Here is a 17,603-nt window from a genome sequence, read left to right on the forward strand (position 1 = left end):
AGCAGTATGTTTCTTGTACCAGGTACACATCAGGGTAGAAAAACTTTATCTCTTCACCCTAAATTCACATATTTTTGGGTTTTAAAGGTACTGAAACTAAAATCTACTTTGTATTTCCTTCGTTTAATAGTTATTGCTCCTCAGACATACAGATAATTATTGACATTTTAACAAGCCACAGCAGATAGAGTAATATCTGTGTAAAGTCATAGCAACTGAGGTTCAAAGCTGCCCTACAGAGCTGGGCTATCTGGTGGCCTTAGAAACAGACAAATTCAGACAAATTTCTTGTTCATGACAGGACAAATGAAGAGCAACTCCCTGGAATGGATATTCTGGTACAAATTTGGAGGCGTAAGGCTCAGTCTTCTCTCTGTCATCTGCACCAATTTCTGTACAATCCAGTCTGGACTGGAATCAGTATGTTGATGCAAGTCTTTAAACAGGTATATTCAGTTTGCAGGAAATCTGCCAGTGAAAATATAAAGTAGTCTTTGATGTCCACAAGGGTGTATGCCATTGCTAAAAATCACTACTACTAGTATTTATGATCTGCTCTTCTTGTAATGGACAGCGTGCTTGTGGAATGTCACAAATTTGTAAACTGAAGTAGTATAAAATAAATATTAAAGCCATTCCTGCTACTTTATCATAAAATAGTTTAAAATTTATAGTAGAGCTTGACATAGTTTTGCACAATCAAGCTTTCTCTAGAAAAGATTTCAGCATCAATGTCAATGCTTGAGCACTCAACCACAACAGAAACTATGAAAAAAAAAATCATAGTAATTATTTTTCAGTGAAGTTCTATTTATTCCAATTTCCCTCCCCAAACAAGAATAATTGCATACCCATACTAACTTCTAAATGTCAGATTATTATGTCCTTTAGAAAGGCTTCTGGAAACACTACTTGCCATTCCATACAGAGATGCATTGAAGAAAAAAAAAAATCGAAACAAAAAACAGACAGGAGAACATTTAAATAAATTTGTTTTAAAATACATCTGAAAAAAAAACCCAACTTGGAAACCAATGAAATTTATAAATATTCGCTACATACAGAAGCAGTCCTTTTGCCCACAGAAAAACTAAGAAAGTCCCAGTCATTTCAGATTTCTTGTCCCAAGGACTCTGATCAATCCTAAAGATGTGAATGAGCAGACAACATTTCACTCCCTGGGTGCCTTAAAAGACATGCTAAAGGGAAAGCAAGATACTATGGTAGGAGCTTCGATGTTGCATGTCAAGTGTTTAATGCAAGAGACACAGAAAAGCAGAATGTTAAAGGAACAGCTGCACAGAAAAAGATCATGTAAAAAAAAACAAGGAGCAGTTTAGATAAGAGGAAATTACAATGAACATTTAGTTTTCATGCCGGGGGCTGATTTATTTAGTAGATAATCACAGGACAACTCCCAACAGTCTCATTTACAAACACTCTAAATCTTAAAACTATTTTCCTGAAATATTTTGAATTGTAGAAACAAAAGTTGCAGATTGAAGTTCCAGAACTAGCAGCAGTTTAGTTGTTAGTATTCCAAAAATCAAAAGCTTGCTTGTAATCCCCATCACTAGACTCCAGAAGAGATACTGACTAGATCATTTTCTTCTTTACTCTTTATGAACCCAGTATTTGTAGATGTTCAGTAACTACTGATACATTGCATGTTGCCAGAACATAGATAATAACCAGGAAATACAGGCCTTAGACTCTGCAGAGCACAAGACTAAATTTCTGCAAGACGAGTTGTGTCTCCTCCACAAGCAAGTTGCACAGACCAAGCTTGCTGAATGGCAGTAAATTTTTAACAGAACATCATAAAATGACTGAAATCATCTGCCTGCTTACTTGAAATACAAGGAAGGCATAAGAATTTCAGAGAGGTGCTACAGCACAGCACATTCTTAATGAACAGCTGGGGTCCTCAGCTGCAATACCAAACCTACCATGGGTTCAAATACCATGATCCTGGTGAATATCCTGGTTCAAATACTCTGATCCTGGAAATGAAAACTGCTGTATCTAAAAAAATGCACAGCATTGCTGCCACTTTACTCACCCATTGTGTGTTACAAGGCACTGCCTCAGACCCAGCTTGCGGAAAATATCCACCACTATTTCCATTGGTGTGTGGTCTGTCACGGTGAAAGGGCTCATATCAAGGATGCTTCTGAGCTTCAAAGGTCGAGGGCTTTCTGCTGGAAGCGATGGGGTATGCTGGGCAAAACATACCCTGGAACTGCCAACAATCCCCTCCTGCTTCTTTCTAGCACTTTCTTTAAGAAAGACGGGGAAGGGGGAAAAACAGCAGAGGAAGAGGAATTTATATCCCTGGAGTAAGATGTTAATGCAGACATACAGCTCAATCAGCAATACCAGGCTCTCGCATTTATTTCCACAGCCACTGCTTTATCCCCAGGAAGTGGTTGTGCAAAAATCACAAAAGCCATTTGCCATTCAGCTTTAGTCATTATTCAACTAATTGTCTCGCTCAAATAAGTAACCTTTATTTACTATAAAGAGGTGGAAAGGCTAAAAAAGAACTACTTAGCTCCTGAAGAAACTGCCAGGGAAAAGTCAGTCTCAATTGACAGCCCCCTGAACTTTGTCCTAATACCCAACTTAAACCTCCCTCAGTACAACTTCATGCCATTCCCTCAGATCTTATCACAGAGCAGAGATCAGCACCTGCCCCTCCCCTTGCCCTCATGAGGAAGTTGCAGACTGCAATGAGGTCTCCCTTCAGCCTTCTCCAGACTGAACAGACCAAGTGACTTCAGCCACTTCTCATATGGCTTTCCCCTCAAGGCCCTTCACCATCCTTGTGGCTCTCCTTTGGATGATCTCTAATGGCTTTACAACCCTCTGATAATCTGGCACCAAAATTTGCACACAGGACTTGAGGTGAGGCTGTCCCAGAGCAGAGCAGAGCAGGACAATCCCCTCCCTTGCCTGGCTGGAGATGCAGTGCCTGATGCACCCCAGGACACACCTGGCCTTCCTGGCTGCCAGGGCACAGTGACTCTTACGACAGACACAACCCAAGACTAAGCAACTTTCACTGTATAATCCCAGCAGCTGAAATGAGTCTTAACTGTGAAAGCATTTTCTAAGAAGAATGTTCTGCTACTCCCCCATTTACTCATGTTAAATGCAAACTTTAACTACTATGGTGTTGGTAATAATATCCAAGTTTTGTACTTTCATATACATCCTATGTAATATAATGCCATGGTATACACAGTAGTAAAACCACAGGCAAAAATGTGACTGAAGCGAACAGTGTTCTGTTCACAAAAGATGTTTTAAAAGTTTCTGGAGACTTCTGTCCCTTTCTCAAGTGTCTTTGTTTAAGACATATGTATATATAAAAAAAAGTCATTTAAGATGCAACTTGCATCACTTATTTCATGCACTAAATGTTACAGTTTTATAACATTTTCTTACATAACACTGTGTTTCCTCAAAATCCACAGAATTTTTCTTGCCAGTGCACAAAGCATTATCACAAGTATCACACAAGCACTAATAATATTCACACAGAAAGAGATGTTCCAAACAGAGCTTGTGTGCTCATGTGCCCAGGGACTAATTTTCCATTAATCAAACAGATTGAAAAACATAAACCTAAAATAATTAATATTGCACTTATATCTCCATAATACAACCTTGGTTGTTATAACAAAAGTAAAAAACACACTGTTAGAAAGAAATAGGATACACATTTAAAAATTACTTGGACAGTAATTCTCGCAGAGTACTGATGGTCAAAATGAGAATTACTCAATTTTGAAGAATGTTACTATAGCATTACTCAAGGAAATGGAGTACTATCAAAAGCCTCAAAAAACTAAAAAATACCAGATTAGATAATGTTTTGACCTACGTGAGTATGACAACTTTTGTTTTTACAAGAGACAAAGAGATGAGGATTATCGTCATTTCAGAGCTGCTACTGAAGATACATTATCATATAGTTAAATCAACCTGAAGTGTAAAAACATACCGAGCAAATTCTATTCTAAATATAAAATAATATAAACCAATTTAAATTGGTGTATATAATAATGCAATACTGAAAGTTAATTACCTATTGCAATAGTTAAATCTCTTCTTAGAGCAAAGCCCACAAGTCTCTGTGACTCCTTTGACATGATGACAGGAAAACCATTGTAGCTGGTTTCGTTGATCAGGGTTTCGATGTCTTCGACAGTCATATTGTCCTGGGTGAGAACTGCTAAAGGGGGGTCACTCCTCCTGGGCCTCATCACGTCAGCAGCCAGCGTGGTGTGAGTGAACTCTTCCTTGGCATCCAAGAAAGGATAGCCATTCAGTCGGATGTGTGCCTCATAGATGCCTTCCCTACCAAAGGCATCTCCTACCCACTTACTGGTCATCACCGCAGCCATTAGGGGCACAATATATTCCAGCCCTCCTGTTAGCTCAAACACAATAACTACCAGGGACACTGTCATCCTTGTCACGCCACCTGCAAGGAAAATGACAGCCAGTAACATCTGAGTATCAGATAACAGTGATTTTAGAATTTTGTGCCTTCCGGTTGAGATCTACAAACATAACTTTGACACGAAAGGTCATCTGACAAACGTCCTTCTGCATAATACCAACAGAAGCAGACAGGGAAAATTAACACAGACCTTCAAGAAGTGAAAAAGAGAGTTTTAGGGAAAATTCATAGAAAGGGAGGTAATAAAGGGAACTGGAAAATATGTACAGTTATTTAATGTAAGCTAAGAACAAAACTCTGTATATCTCCATACCACATCAGGGTTAAAAGTACTGTGAAATGCTAGGAAATCCAGTGATGTAAGAATTTGAAAAAATAATGGAACTAATTCCAAAATGTCATAGGTAGCAAACCAACAGCTATGCTGTCCAAAGGATTAGGAATTTAATGCTGTTGCTTAATCATAAAAACTAAACAGAATTATGAGCTGATGAAAAGAAATCTCTTTCTTGGACAACAGAAGACAGGGATTATACTTCTCTTTTGTTATTATTTAAAATAATTTTTTTCTGATAAGGTTTCTGATGCTATATCTTCATTTAATAAAATAATATGAACTGTCTTTCAATTCAATCAAGAGTGATTCAATTTGCACTATTAAAAACCAGAACAACTTCTCCAAAACCTAAATTTGTATCACTAGTTTGATTGCCCAAACATAATTTTCCTTAAAGAAAAGTTCTACTGCTTACAACTGTCCTAAGAGTTTTTAAGTTTAATTTCTAAGGCCACCAAGTTATAAATAAGGACAAGTTTAGGTCCACAATTTAAGCCTCTTTCCATGAAGCTGATTATCAACAATTAGATTTGATAAAAATACCTTACACACTTCTAAAACTTTTGTTTGGAAAATGAATTTCAAGAACAATTTTTTGCAATTCATGTAGATGTGGCAGCTGATCACACTACTTCCTTCTAATAATAACCATACTTGACACTGTAAATGCTCTACTTCATACATTTCAAGGAACTGATTTCTCTGACCAATGTAGTGATGACATCTCTTGATACCAAAAAGAGAAAGCAAACACTATTAAAATTCTCCTATTTCTCATAAATTTAGATTTCACATTATTTCTCAGATCACAAGGATTTGAGGGTCTTGTGTAGAGATGTGAAAGTATTATTCTGGAGGGAAGACCCTATAAACAGGTGTTCCAAAACTGCACAAGTTTATGTCTCCTTTGATTTTTTAATAATTATTTTGCTATATGAAGAAACCAGATACTTATTTGTTATATTTTATTTACCTAAGCATGCAGCAGCACCAACCATGGCATAAAGACCAGGTGTAATACAGTCAGCTCCAACTTCACACCACTCCTTGAAAATGAACCAGTCATGATGGTAGTAAGCCAGCTGCTCCACTGCAATTCCTACAATCCTTCCTGCTATTGCTCCAATTGCCATACTAGGTATGAACAACCCAGATGGAACCTGCAACAAAAACAGAACTGTTGGCATGCTGCTGGGAACATACCTGACACATGACTTAAAAAGTGATTTTCTGTATTTTTTTTCTGAGAGAGATGCAAATACTCAAACTGTCACATTAAAACAATGATAAGTGACCTTGGAAGGTTAGTAGATAGAATTCTATTGATATCTTTGATTCACCTGATTAGGAGAAACCACTTTATGAGCATGTTTGTTTATATCTTCCTGTGTTTAAGAGAAAATCTACCAGCAATACAGGACCAAGAACTAGACACAGTGCCAATAGCACAATTCTCTACCCTGTGCATGTCTAGTGTGAACTGTGCTAATCATAAAGGACAAAGTTCCTTATCATTTCCTGTCTACCTTATTCCTTCACGTTCCTCAGAGTCAACATTCACTTACTAAAGAAGGACTGCCTTCCTAAACTGCTTCCTGACACTGCTATAAATTAACTAAACAGGTGAGTTTTAAAAGAGGCCTTGTACTATTTTTGCTGTTTCCTGTAGAAATGAGTGCATACAGACTGCTAAACACACCAAGAGAGAAAAAGGCAAGATAATCCCCACTGCAAAAAGTAGGTAACACAATAGCTTAAAGAAGAGAGAAGCTCCTACTGTCAGCTTAGTTACTTAAAATGTTTTTCAGCTACTAACTAAAGCCTTGTCACAAACCATGGCTTAGTAAAATATTAGTGTAAACTTCCTTTTATCAGCAGTTTCACATGAAGAAACTACTGTACATCTTTTCTTCACCTTACGAAGCCAATCTTCCCAAAAAACATACTGGCACGTAAATGTCTCATTAAACTGTAAATGCCTGCTGCTTCTCCTCACAGCAGTTGTTAACATCAAGATATTTTATACTGTGACTGAGGTACAGATATAACTACAAAAAAGGAGCAGAATTTCTACTTTGTCTAAATGCATCTCATCCCATCTTGATGAAATAACTTAATTAATTGTAACAGGACACATCATGTAATTTTTATTGTACTGTCCAGCTGTGAAATTTAAGTACTGTGGAATTCCAAACTATAGATTTTGGTGTGGTATTCAATAGCTGTTACAGAAATGTATTTCAGAATTGTTGTTGCTAGTGTTATTGTATTTTGTCTGTATTTATGGTTGCAAAGATTTCTATCAATGAAGGAAAAGCAAACATAGCTTATAATTATTATTACTTTGTATTTTGTCAATATTTGTGTGTGCAAAGATGATTTCTAACCAAGAAACCAAGGGACAACTAACTTTGTGTTAGACAGTCAGCAGCATGGGTTTTGAGAAAAAGTTTAATAATCCTTAATTCCTATACTGAATTACCTAATATTTCAGTGTTTACAGAGGTAATATTCAATGTTTTCATTTTAGAATTTTAGTCTAGTATTCAAATTGTGCATTTATACCACTACTGTTATTACACATAATTAATTATGCATCTAAGCCCCTTCCTAACTGCTAAAATCAATTTTTTTTTCCTGTGTGAAATTCTTCCTCAGTGAACAGTGCAACAGTACCCTGACAAAATCCCATATTTCCAACATAAAATAACTAAATAAACTACTGAAACTGCCTCAGATCCTACTGTGCTAGCAATATGCAATAGACACTCAGTCTCCATGTGGAAATTGCATCCAAATTATTTCTGGTCCTTTGGTAATATAACTTTTTATGCACTAGCTCCTTCTCTTCTTTCCACCATATGTGGGTAATGGTTACAAGTCTAACTGTAATTATGATATTACAGGTCCATTTGTTTGCATAAGCCTGTGAATCACAAATCACAACGGGGAGAGGAATCTTCCCAGAGAAGTAGCAAGGGAAAACAGCTACGTTTTTCCTCTTCTCAGCTTCCTTCTCTGGGACAAGCTCAAATTACACTCCAGAGGAAAAGATTTGTTCTGTGTCATCTTTGGAAGAAGCAAGGATTAGGATCCACCTCTTTGGTGGATCTGCCACCACACTGCCAGTGTGTCCCAGTCATGTTCTGAGGCAAAACTGTAACTGCTTTCCACCCGTTGATCAGCATTTAGACACAGTAATGAGTCTACTGATAAAAAGCAGTACCATACAGGTGCAAAAGCATGAAAGAAAAAAACAAAACAAAACTAAGAAAATGCTGCCATATCAGCCTCCTAGTAATGCATCTCCACAGCAGTACTAGCAGCAGGAATCCCTTTGCCTCACTGGCAGCAGCTGGGTAGCTTTGCTCACCTCACAGGAAAGCAGTTCCTATGGGGAAGATGTGTGTTTGCAGATGGCTACAGCTCCAGGAATAAAAAAAGACCTGGAGAGCCCAGAGGATCTCTTATAATTATTTAAATGACAGTGTAATATTATTTCTTCTCTTTTCTTTCCCTTCTAGTTTGAATTTACTTATTTTATAGAGATAAAGCCTAAATCAAATAAATATCATTAAAGTAACATCAACTTCTCCAGATCCTGGCTGACATTGTAACTAACCACATGCTTTAAAGCATCCAAGAAATTAACATAGCCCAGCTCCATCAATGACATCAACATAACTCCTTGCCTATTGGCAGAGTAATAAATATATTGTCACAGCTTCACAAAACTATTTCCACATGCTGAAATTCTGAGAAAATGAACCAAACTCAAATGAAGTATAAGCTCTGCCATTCTGTAAAGCAGTGAATTCTATCCAGTATGCAGTGTGACCTTGTGGTGGTAACCCCATGTCAAAGAGCCAGATGCACATAAACATGTGAATGGTAAAGTAATGTCCCAGATATAAATGAAACCCAGTAAGTGAATACAAAACTAAACAGACTGAAGTGGTCACATCACACAACAGTGCCTGAATTACGGACCTAAGGAAGACCAGCTTTTGAAACACACACTCTTGAGATTCCTCTCACCCACCAACCAACGTACAGAACATAACTTCAAATAACAACCTGCAACATCATCTAAAATATCGAAACATGAGAAACACAACATGATGTTACTGTTCTGTCAGTTACAGAATAGTTGAGGTTGAAGATGACTGCCCCAGACTGTCTGCCCCTGCTCAAGCAGGGTCACCTCAGCAAGTTGCTTGGGCTTGCAACCAGTCAAGGTCTGAGTACTTCCAAGGCTGTTCTCTGCACAGCATATTCCAATGATCAAACACCCTTATAGAAAGGAAGTGTTTCCTTATGCACACTGTTACATGGAACAGCAACTTACACTGAAAAGTTAAGGCAAATTGAAACACAAATCTTGCTTAGTGAACATTCTACAGGAAGTTTTCATTAAGGCACATTTGATTATGACGTACTTGCAAAAAAAATGAAGGGAGCCTGACAAGACAGAAAATGATGAAGGCGTGACAGTTACACATTATCACTCAGAAAACAGCCACAGACTGGGGAGAAGCTGAAGCCACCTCCAAAACAGATCTATCAAACAACTGGGAAAAACAAAAATTATGCTGCTTGTAATGGAGATGAAATTTTCTTTACAGTCACATGAACAAAACCCACTTTCTCATCACAGGATGCAGTACTGGAAAATACAGCAGAAGAAATCAACACGGTCTCCTTTTAACATCTGTAGTAATCAGATTTATGTGAACAATGAGGAGAGTGGATATAAGAATTACCACCAATGAGTAGTGTAAAGGGTACAGTCTGTTCTTCTTCCAAGTAACAGGAAGACTAGGGAATCTGAGTGGTTATGCTCAAACTTTGCTCTTGGAAATTTTAGAATCATCCCTTATTGCTGAATCAGGCCCATACAAACAGACATCCATCCACACAGTTACTGCTCCCTACTGCATTTAGCACATTTCTATTCAGCTGAACAAAGGATTATTCTGAATTTAATTAAAGTTATTACTGTTTGCTACAGGACTTCCTTACTAACTAAAAGGAAAAAGACCTCTTTTTAAAAGAAATAACATAAAAAAAATAAACAAAGCTTCCAGCCTTGAGAGATGGGAAATGAGAAAGGCAATAATTAAATGATGACAGCAGATAAGAGAGCTACTGCATTCACACTTACCTTGATACCAAAAGTGAAGACTGTCATGATAATTTTAAATATGAGTGCTAAACACAACTGCCAAATAGCTGAATAGACTCCAGTGCCTGCTGGGCGGTCAGGAATATCATCTACAATTTTGCTTGCGTTCATATCATTTCTGTAGTCACACAGCGAGGAGGATTCCAATGGCCCGCAGTCTGTGAAGAGCTCCTTAATAAGCTCACTGGTGTTTAGCCTTGTGTATGGATTAGGAAATGCAATCACAGCTGTTATTGCTGCAACAATAATAACCTCCAGGACAGGATACTTCCCAAATTTTGTAGATTTGCGTCGACGACACCATGCAATATTTGCTCGGATGAAAAATGCTCCCCAGAGCCCACCAAATACTCCCAGAAGAATAAAAGGAAGCAGTTCAAAAAGGTACCAAGGAGTGTGATATTCCACATAAAAAAGGACTAGGCGGCTATTACCAAAAGGATTGATGGACCTTAGAACAAATGCAGCTACTAAAGCAGCAAAAAATGATCTCCATAAAGTTTTCAGTGGGAAATAGTAACTGACCTGCAAAAGACAATACATGAGAGTTATTAATGATTCAATTAAAGGCTTCTGCATGTGTTAGAATACTGCTGCTCACATGGTATAAGCTGAAAAAGCTGCTCTGCTTTGTGTCTCTTACTAGCCTTCATGAGAACCAGTGTGTATTAGCTGTGCTCTCAGATTTCCTGCTAATATTTTCATCTCCTTTCAACCTCTATTGAAAGGTTTATGTGTTATTTTTAAGATGTATGATTAAAACTAACAAAAAAAAATTAAAAAGCCTCAAAACAGAACATGCAATTTCATTTTTTAAGCCCCACATAGCCTGATTTGAATTTTAAGACAGTTTTCTTCTTCATTTTCTGGCAACCGAGGAAGTCCTTAAAATACCCTAACAACATAACAAAATTACACATGAAAGAAATACATTCCCTACTTTTCAATTCAGAGATTTTTAGTGCTTTAATTGTCTTTAAAAATACCAATGATAGAAATAACATTATTACATATTTTGAAAATGACAATTAAAACTAATTTAGCATAAAACATTTTTTGGAGAAGAGAATTTCCTAGCTTAGGAGGTAAGTTTTATAGTACATTTGCCCTTTTAATAATTATCATATTTTTTTTAATTATCATATAATTGTGTTTAGTGTCTGAAGCTTTAAGTATTGGCTAAAAACTTGCTTTACAAAACTGTCCAATAAGTCTTGAAAGCCTTTTTCAAAAATTAAGAGCCCCATATTTTTTTCCAGAATAAACTCCTAGACTGAAAAGCTGCTGTGTCTCTATCTGTATGTAAACTGTAGTTATTAACAGGCTTGGGCCTTTTCCAGAATAAAATAACTGAGAATAAAGTAAGGCTGACATTCATTTAAAAAAAATATATCTTCAGGAGTTTGCTGGTAACAGGACTCTTGGCTTTGAAATATGGGTCAAAAAATAATTTCCTTCTTAGGAGAGACTCCATTGCTTAAAGGAGTCAGAAATTATTTAAATTAAGAGAGATTTTTTCAAACATTTATTCTTCAATGCCATCTCTTGACATACCTCCTCCAGACTGAAAAGGACTCCACCAATTGGGGCACCAAAGGCTACAGAAACTCCGGCTGCTGAGGCAGCTGACAACACCTGGAAAACAATAAAGGTGAGGGGTTTGTCACAGTCGATGTTGTAAACATGAACAACAAAATCTCACTATAGCTACAAGCCAAGTTTGCTCATGATAGGGCAGAGCAGATGCATGGCAGAGCAGATCTTCACCCTGCAGCCCTGGCAAGCTCCTGGCAAGAGCCATGGGCTGTGAGCAGGAGCCCAAGCAGGAGCAGGTTTCTTGCAAGCACTGCAGGGTGTGGGTGAACGAGGCTGGGCAGTCCTGAATGGCCGTACCCTGCAGGAAGGACCCATGCTGAAGATATTTGTGAAGGACTGTCTCCCATGGGTGGGGGCCCACCCTGGAGGAGAGAATGAGTATCAAGAGGAAGGAGCAGCAGAGACACAGTATTCCCTTGTGCCACTTTGGGACAGAAGAGTTAGGAGTGAAACTGAGCCTTTCTAGAAGGGACAGTGGGGGCAAGATACATTTAGCTTTGTTTTCATTTCTCGCCAGTCTACTGTTGGCAGTCAAGGAACTTTCCTCAGGTCTGGTCTGTAATGGTAACTGGTGAGCAATCTCCCAGTCCTCATCTTGACCTCTGAGCTTTTCATCTTGCTCTCTCCTGCTGCCCTGCCAACTCAGAGGGGTGAGAGAACTGCTTGGCTGGCACCAAGTCTGACCCACCACACTCGTTAACAACAGCGAACTGAAACAGGGCACAGAACACTGCTGTCACCAGGAACACTTTGTTCATGGGTTCAGATACTCTGCTGTCCTCACCACTGAAGACACCCATCACTTACCAAAGTTTAGAGACAAGCACAGAAAGAATTTAAATAAAACCAAATGGTCTCTGAAGGGGAGACCATTCCGGAGTGGAGACCAAACTGACTCTGCCATAGAAATTATTTACCTGTCAGAATGCTGGGGATAATACATTGTTTTTAACATAATAAATAACAATTGATAATCACTAAACATTGTCCAAGAGAACAAAGATCAATGTAAATGCACCAATATTCAATATATTCTAGAAATTATTTTTCAAGAACTTACCTCTCTTTTTTTAGCTTCATTTGTACTGTATTTTGGAAAGAGGTAGGAAAAAATATTCCCACAGCAGCAGGCAACATGTACCAAAGGACCCTCTTTTCCTAAACTTAAACCTGATGCAACAGCCAAGACTAAAGTAATTGTTTTTATCATCAAAGTCCACTTCCCCAAGTAACCTCTGATGATGAAGCCGCTCAAAATAGTTTTTATCTGGAAGAAATAAAAAAATGTATCTGTTACTACATTCTTCAATTTTCAGAAAATAATTAATCCTTTAATTTTAGCTGCAGAACTTCAAAGCCAGCCGTTTCAAACAACTAACTCTGTCACACTTTAAAACATGTATCATTCAGACTGCCACATTAGGTCTATCTGCTTGCCAGAAGCTTTTCATTGGCAACTTACTCTAAAACACTGGGTAATAACATACAACTACAGTACAAATTACATTTAGTAGAAAATTAATCTGCAGCAGCTTCTTAAGATTGGATGAATCAGTTTATGATGTAAATTATGTAAAAAGGCACAAAATTTCTAAAGGAAAAATAAATCTGCAAAAACCATACTCAAGATCAATCTATTGTAGCAAAATCCAAACTTGCACCAATATCACCCCTGTTTTCTCTTTGTGTTTTACCATCACTACATAAAAATCAACAGTAGATTTCTTCACATAAAGATGGAAAAGATCAGCCTATGTCCCCCAGAAAAATCTGTCACTTGCCAAAGGTATTACTGTGCTTAAAAATGCTATATTATAAGCCTGGAAAATATGCCCATGCAGAGTAAATAATATACAGCTACCATATCACAACATGTCCATAAATAGGATGTACATTAAACACTGGGCAGCTGTGTCTGGAAAGTAAACACAGCTAGATTTGAAAACCAATTTAAGATGAAATTTCTTCTGGAACAATGGCACAGAACTACTCCAGGCTTAAACAGAGGTAGATAAAAAATATTTACAGAAAAACTGAAGAAGTGAGACTGACCAGACTGATTTGAATTTGGATTTTTCTCTCCCATTTTGTGGATAGTAGCAGACAGCAATTGTAAACAGTGAGTTTTTGAGGATACAACACATTTCATATTGTGACTGTTCATTGGTTTGTGCTAGTTAAGGCAGCTGAAGGCATTGCAACAAAAGATTGATTGCTCTGCCAAAATTGTGTCAATGTATCACTGCTCTCTTATCACCACAGGGAGGGTGTGGACAAGGGGAGGTTTGAAATCATTTTTCAGAAGCATACTAATGCAAACGGGTCCTTAAAAAGTGGTCCCAACAGAAGCAAAATCTACTAACTCAGGCGATTCTTTAAAGTTTGGGGTATTTTCTCAGAAACAATTAGCAAAATTACCATGTTTGCAGTTTGAATATTGTATTACTATATTTCTTCAAAGACACAGGGTGCTTCCTCTTGCCTTTCCCCTGACTCATTAAGGCAGCAGTAATCTACACATTAATATGAAACACCTATTTTATATATATATATATATATATATATATATATATATATATATATATATTAGTTAGACCTCACCTCAGGTATCCCTGAGCCACAGGCGTAGGGAGCAAATACCTTCACCAGAGAAACTGCTAAGAAGGCAAAGCTCAAAGCCCAGAAAATGTACATGATGTAGTTCATTATGTATGAACCTGGACCCTAAAAGCAAACACAAAATGTCAGAAAATAGGTTTGACATAAGAGCAAAATCACTACTTAAAATAATCCAGAAGTACGTCTGCTGCAAGTACATGAATACACATATTTTGAGGCACAGTAATTATTGCCAAGAGAGAGTTTTGTTTGAAAAGCATGAAGCCACGACACTTGCACATTAGCACAGACTTATAAAAGGTAGAAAGTGTTCTAACACTTCCTCTTGAAAAGAAAAAATAAGCATTGAACAGGTATATTTTTAATAGCTAACAGCTGCTAAAATCTAGTGAATATTGAGTAAATCTTCCTTATTTTAAAAATAGATAGAAAAAAATCAAGCAAATCTATTCTTAGTTATCAGAGAATACCATAGATGGATATTTACATACAGCTATTATCAGGAATAGAAATTCTTGTGCTATCAACAGCTCTATATTCTCATAACTTCCTTACATTTGCAATACTCCAAGCTCCCTTGCAATTCACGAAATACACATTTATTACACTATAATCTAGTAATCAATTCAAATGCTGAAAAATGGCACAGACAGTAGAATCTAAATTCATGTTTAGAATCCTAACCTTAAGACCATTATTTTTTTCCCTACTCAGCCAAGCTGTTGAACAAGACCATCAAAGAATACTCACTTCTGCTTGCCCGATTATTAGCTCTGCCCATGTTTTCCACTGTGGACATTTATCTCTCTCTTCAAATGTGGTCTCATTTGAACCCCAACAACACTGCTCATGGTTAAACCACAAAGCACTAAGGCAAATGCCTTCCTTCAAGTCAGTCATCCAGTCAGCAGCTATGTCAATTAATCCTGCCAATGCCCCTGTTGTAGAAACAGTTTTGTATTAATGTTCTGGTAAACAGAAATAACACACATGGCTAAAATGAAGGGATGTGCTCGTATTAACTGAAGCATTAGGTATTAACTTAATTAAATGAATATTTAATATACTACTGATTTCCAGGATTATATCCTATTTTTTGTTATGGTAAGACTAATATTTGCTGAAGAATTAAGTACTTTGTATATTTCCCAAGTTACGTGAGATTTTTTTTGCCTTTTTTTTCTGTATACCACAGTTCTCCAAAAGTCCACTGAAACCAAGGAGTTAAGAGTAGAAAGTGAACTGTTACTTTTTTGTGATGAAGCAGTTATACAGCATCAAGCCTGCTGGAAAGAGATGGGATTCACCTGTCTAAAAGGTGGAAAAGGATTCTAGTCTATGTGTTGTCAAGTCAAAAGCAGTACTTCAGTAGAACAGAATTTCAACCAAATTATTAAAACAGGTAAACATAAGATCTCCTTGTGACTGAACTCAAGGTTGTACCATTTAAGATCCACTAGACATAGAAGAGAAGGCATCTGAGACTGAAAAACATACCAGTGTGCAAGACCAGAATTTGCTCACTTTGTTACTCAGAAACAGAATAAAGGAATTTTAATAAACAGCAGCTTAAGGGGTTGAAAACACTACACTGCATGTTCCCACTGAAATCATCATAAACAATTTCCAGTGATTATACAGATTACACACTCCTGGTTTGTGCATCCAGAAGTATATAAACATGCTACAAACTTTGCATATATATTAATTTATATGTGATTTGTGAAAGTGATTATGTATATACCTAAGCAGTAATTATACTGTAACCATGCTTTTTAATAAGCATAGCCTTACTCCACAACTAACTTTGCTAACATTAAATCTAAAATGTCTAAATGTCTATTTGAAGTACTTATTTTGAAAAACTGGGCACAAAGTTTGTGACTGTTCCTTACTGCAAGTTTTAGTCACTTCAGACTATACTAACAGAAAAAGCAGCAGCACTGCCTGACCACTGGGCCACAAACCATTGGATGGTTTTAGCTGTAAAATCCTTTCTAAAATACATTAAGAATGAAAGAGAGAATTGAAGTATAAGTCAACAGACTCTACCTGTTAAAGTCAATATTTTCTGTGGAAGAACCTCTGTAAAGGTACAACATAAACATATTGCTAAAATTCACTAGTCCATAAACACATGCTTTACAGGGAAGTGTGCTTGCCAAAACTACACAGGTACCAGACCTACTTTTACAATCAACACTTCCACAAGAAAGGCTACAGGTAAAATCCAAAATTTTACAGAAAGGGAAAACATAAATCTCAATCACAGGATTAAAGAACATTGATACTTTAGTAGTGGAAGTTCAAAAACACTTGAGAAATTCTCTCTAAATTCAGTGAGGATTTTGGTTCCCATCTGATCAGTAAACCCTCAACTCAAAACGGTGAAGCTTGTCAATTGAGATAGTCAACTTTTTTCTTCCCTTAAGGAACTGTTGTAGTAGATTGAACCAGCTCTTAGCTGGGTTGGTGGAGAACAAAGGAAAAACACAACAACTATACTTGCTGACAAATAAGAAAAGAATCCTTTGTGTTTTCATTTACCTGATGCCAAACCAGTTAACGTGACTACCAACCATCCTGACCATGCATCGTACAAACTTTTTGTCATCTCCCATGCTGATTCTTTCTTCTTGCTGTTAATCTGCAAAGAGAAATCAGTATGGAGAGTTGTATGTATTTCAGTAATATGAATAATGAAACTAAAGGAAGTATGACATACAAATTGCATGATGCAAGCAAATAAACTCTCTCTCTTGAAACCACAAATGTTCTGCTTGTATTTAGTGCTTCACGTAGATAAATCAGCTTAATTATTCAGACATCAAGCAACTGACAGAGAAACATATATTTGCTTAATTTAAAGAACTAAAATCCAGGAAATACATTATTAGGACAAATAAATACCTTCTGTGGCATACACCTAACCTGTTAATTGTAATATTATCTCCCTCCTATACATTAAATATTTTTGAACTTCAATTGAACTGTTAGCATACTAATAATAAGCTATTTCATATGATTCAAATTCCAAAACTTCTACTTCAAATATAAACATCTTTATGTTTAGACTAAAAAACACATATAAGTAAAATAAAATAAAAAACTGGATAATTACCCTAAAGTACTTCTAGACAACTATTATTGTACTGAAAAAGTTGCTATTCTTATTTTATCCTTATTTACTCTGCACACTTAGCTGCAGTGGCAGAGACACTTGTGTCAGTACAAAAGCAATATACATCATGCTTCACTTTTCTGCACCAGTACCACCAAAACCACTATTGTACTATTACAATTACATCTACACTGAAAAATAGCCTTAAATATACTAGGATGAAAAAAATGCAGAACTTTAAAAAAGGTATTTGGGTGACAGGGACCTATTCCCT

At 36.9% G+C, this 17,603-nt stretch overlaps 1 protein-coding gene across 5 annotated transcripts in view; it reads right to left on the reverse strand.

The window, feature by feature from the left end:
- The window catches only part of CLCN3 (chloride voltage-gated channel 3), a 59,905-nt gene that overhangs the window by 5,015 nt on the left and 37,287 nt on the right, over positions 1-17,603 (reverse strand). For all 5 annotated transcript variants that reach the window (XM_058024459.1, XM_058024463.1, XM_058024462.1 and 2 more), the window contains 9 exons: positions 16,756-16,855; positions 14,959-15,146; positions 14,191-14,313; positions 12,650-12,856; positions 11,548-11,628; positions 9,973-10,518; positions 5,782-5,968; positions 4,094-4,492; positions 2,063-2,279 (listed from right to left, as the gene is read on the reverse strand). In XM_058024459.1, coding sequence (XP_057880442.1) covers positions 2,063-2,279; positions 4,094-4,492; positions 5,782-5,968; positions 9,973-10,518; positions 11,548-11,628; positions 12,650-12,856; positions 14,191-14,313; positions 14,959-15,146; positions 16,756-16,855 — 2,048 coding nt within the window. The remainder of the gene's footprint in view (positions 1-2,062; positions 2,280-4,093; positions 4,493-5,781; positions 5,969-9,972; positions 10,519-11,547; positions 11,629-12,649; positions 12,857-14,190; positions 14,314-14,958; positions 15,147-16,755; positions 16,856-17,603) is intronic.

This window comes from Melospiza georgiana, chromosome 5 (genome assembly GCF_028018845.1).
Source record: "Melospiza georgiana isolate bMelGeo1 chromosome 5, bMelGeo1.pri, whole genome shotgun sequence".
Taxonomy (NCBI): domain Eukaryota; kingdom Metazoa; phylum Chordata; class Aves; order Passeriformes; family Passerellidae; genus Melospiza; species Melospiza georgiana.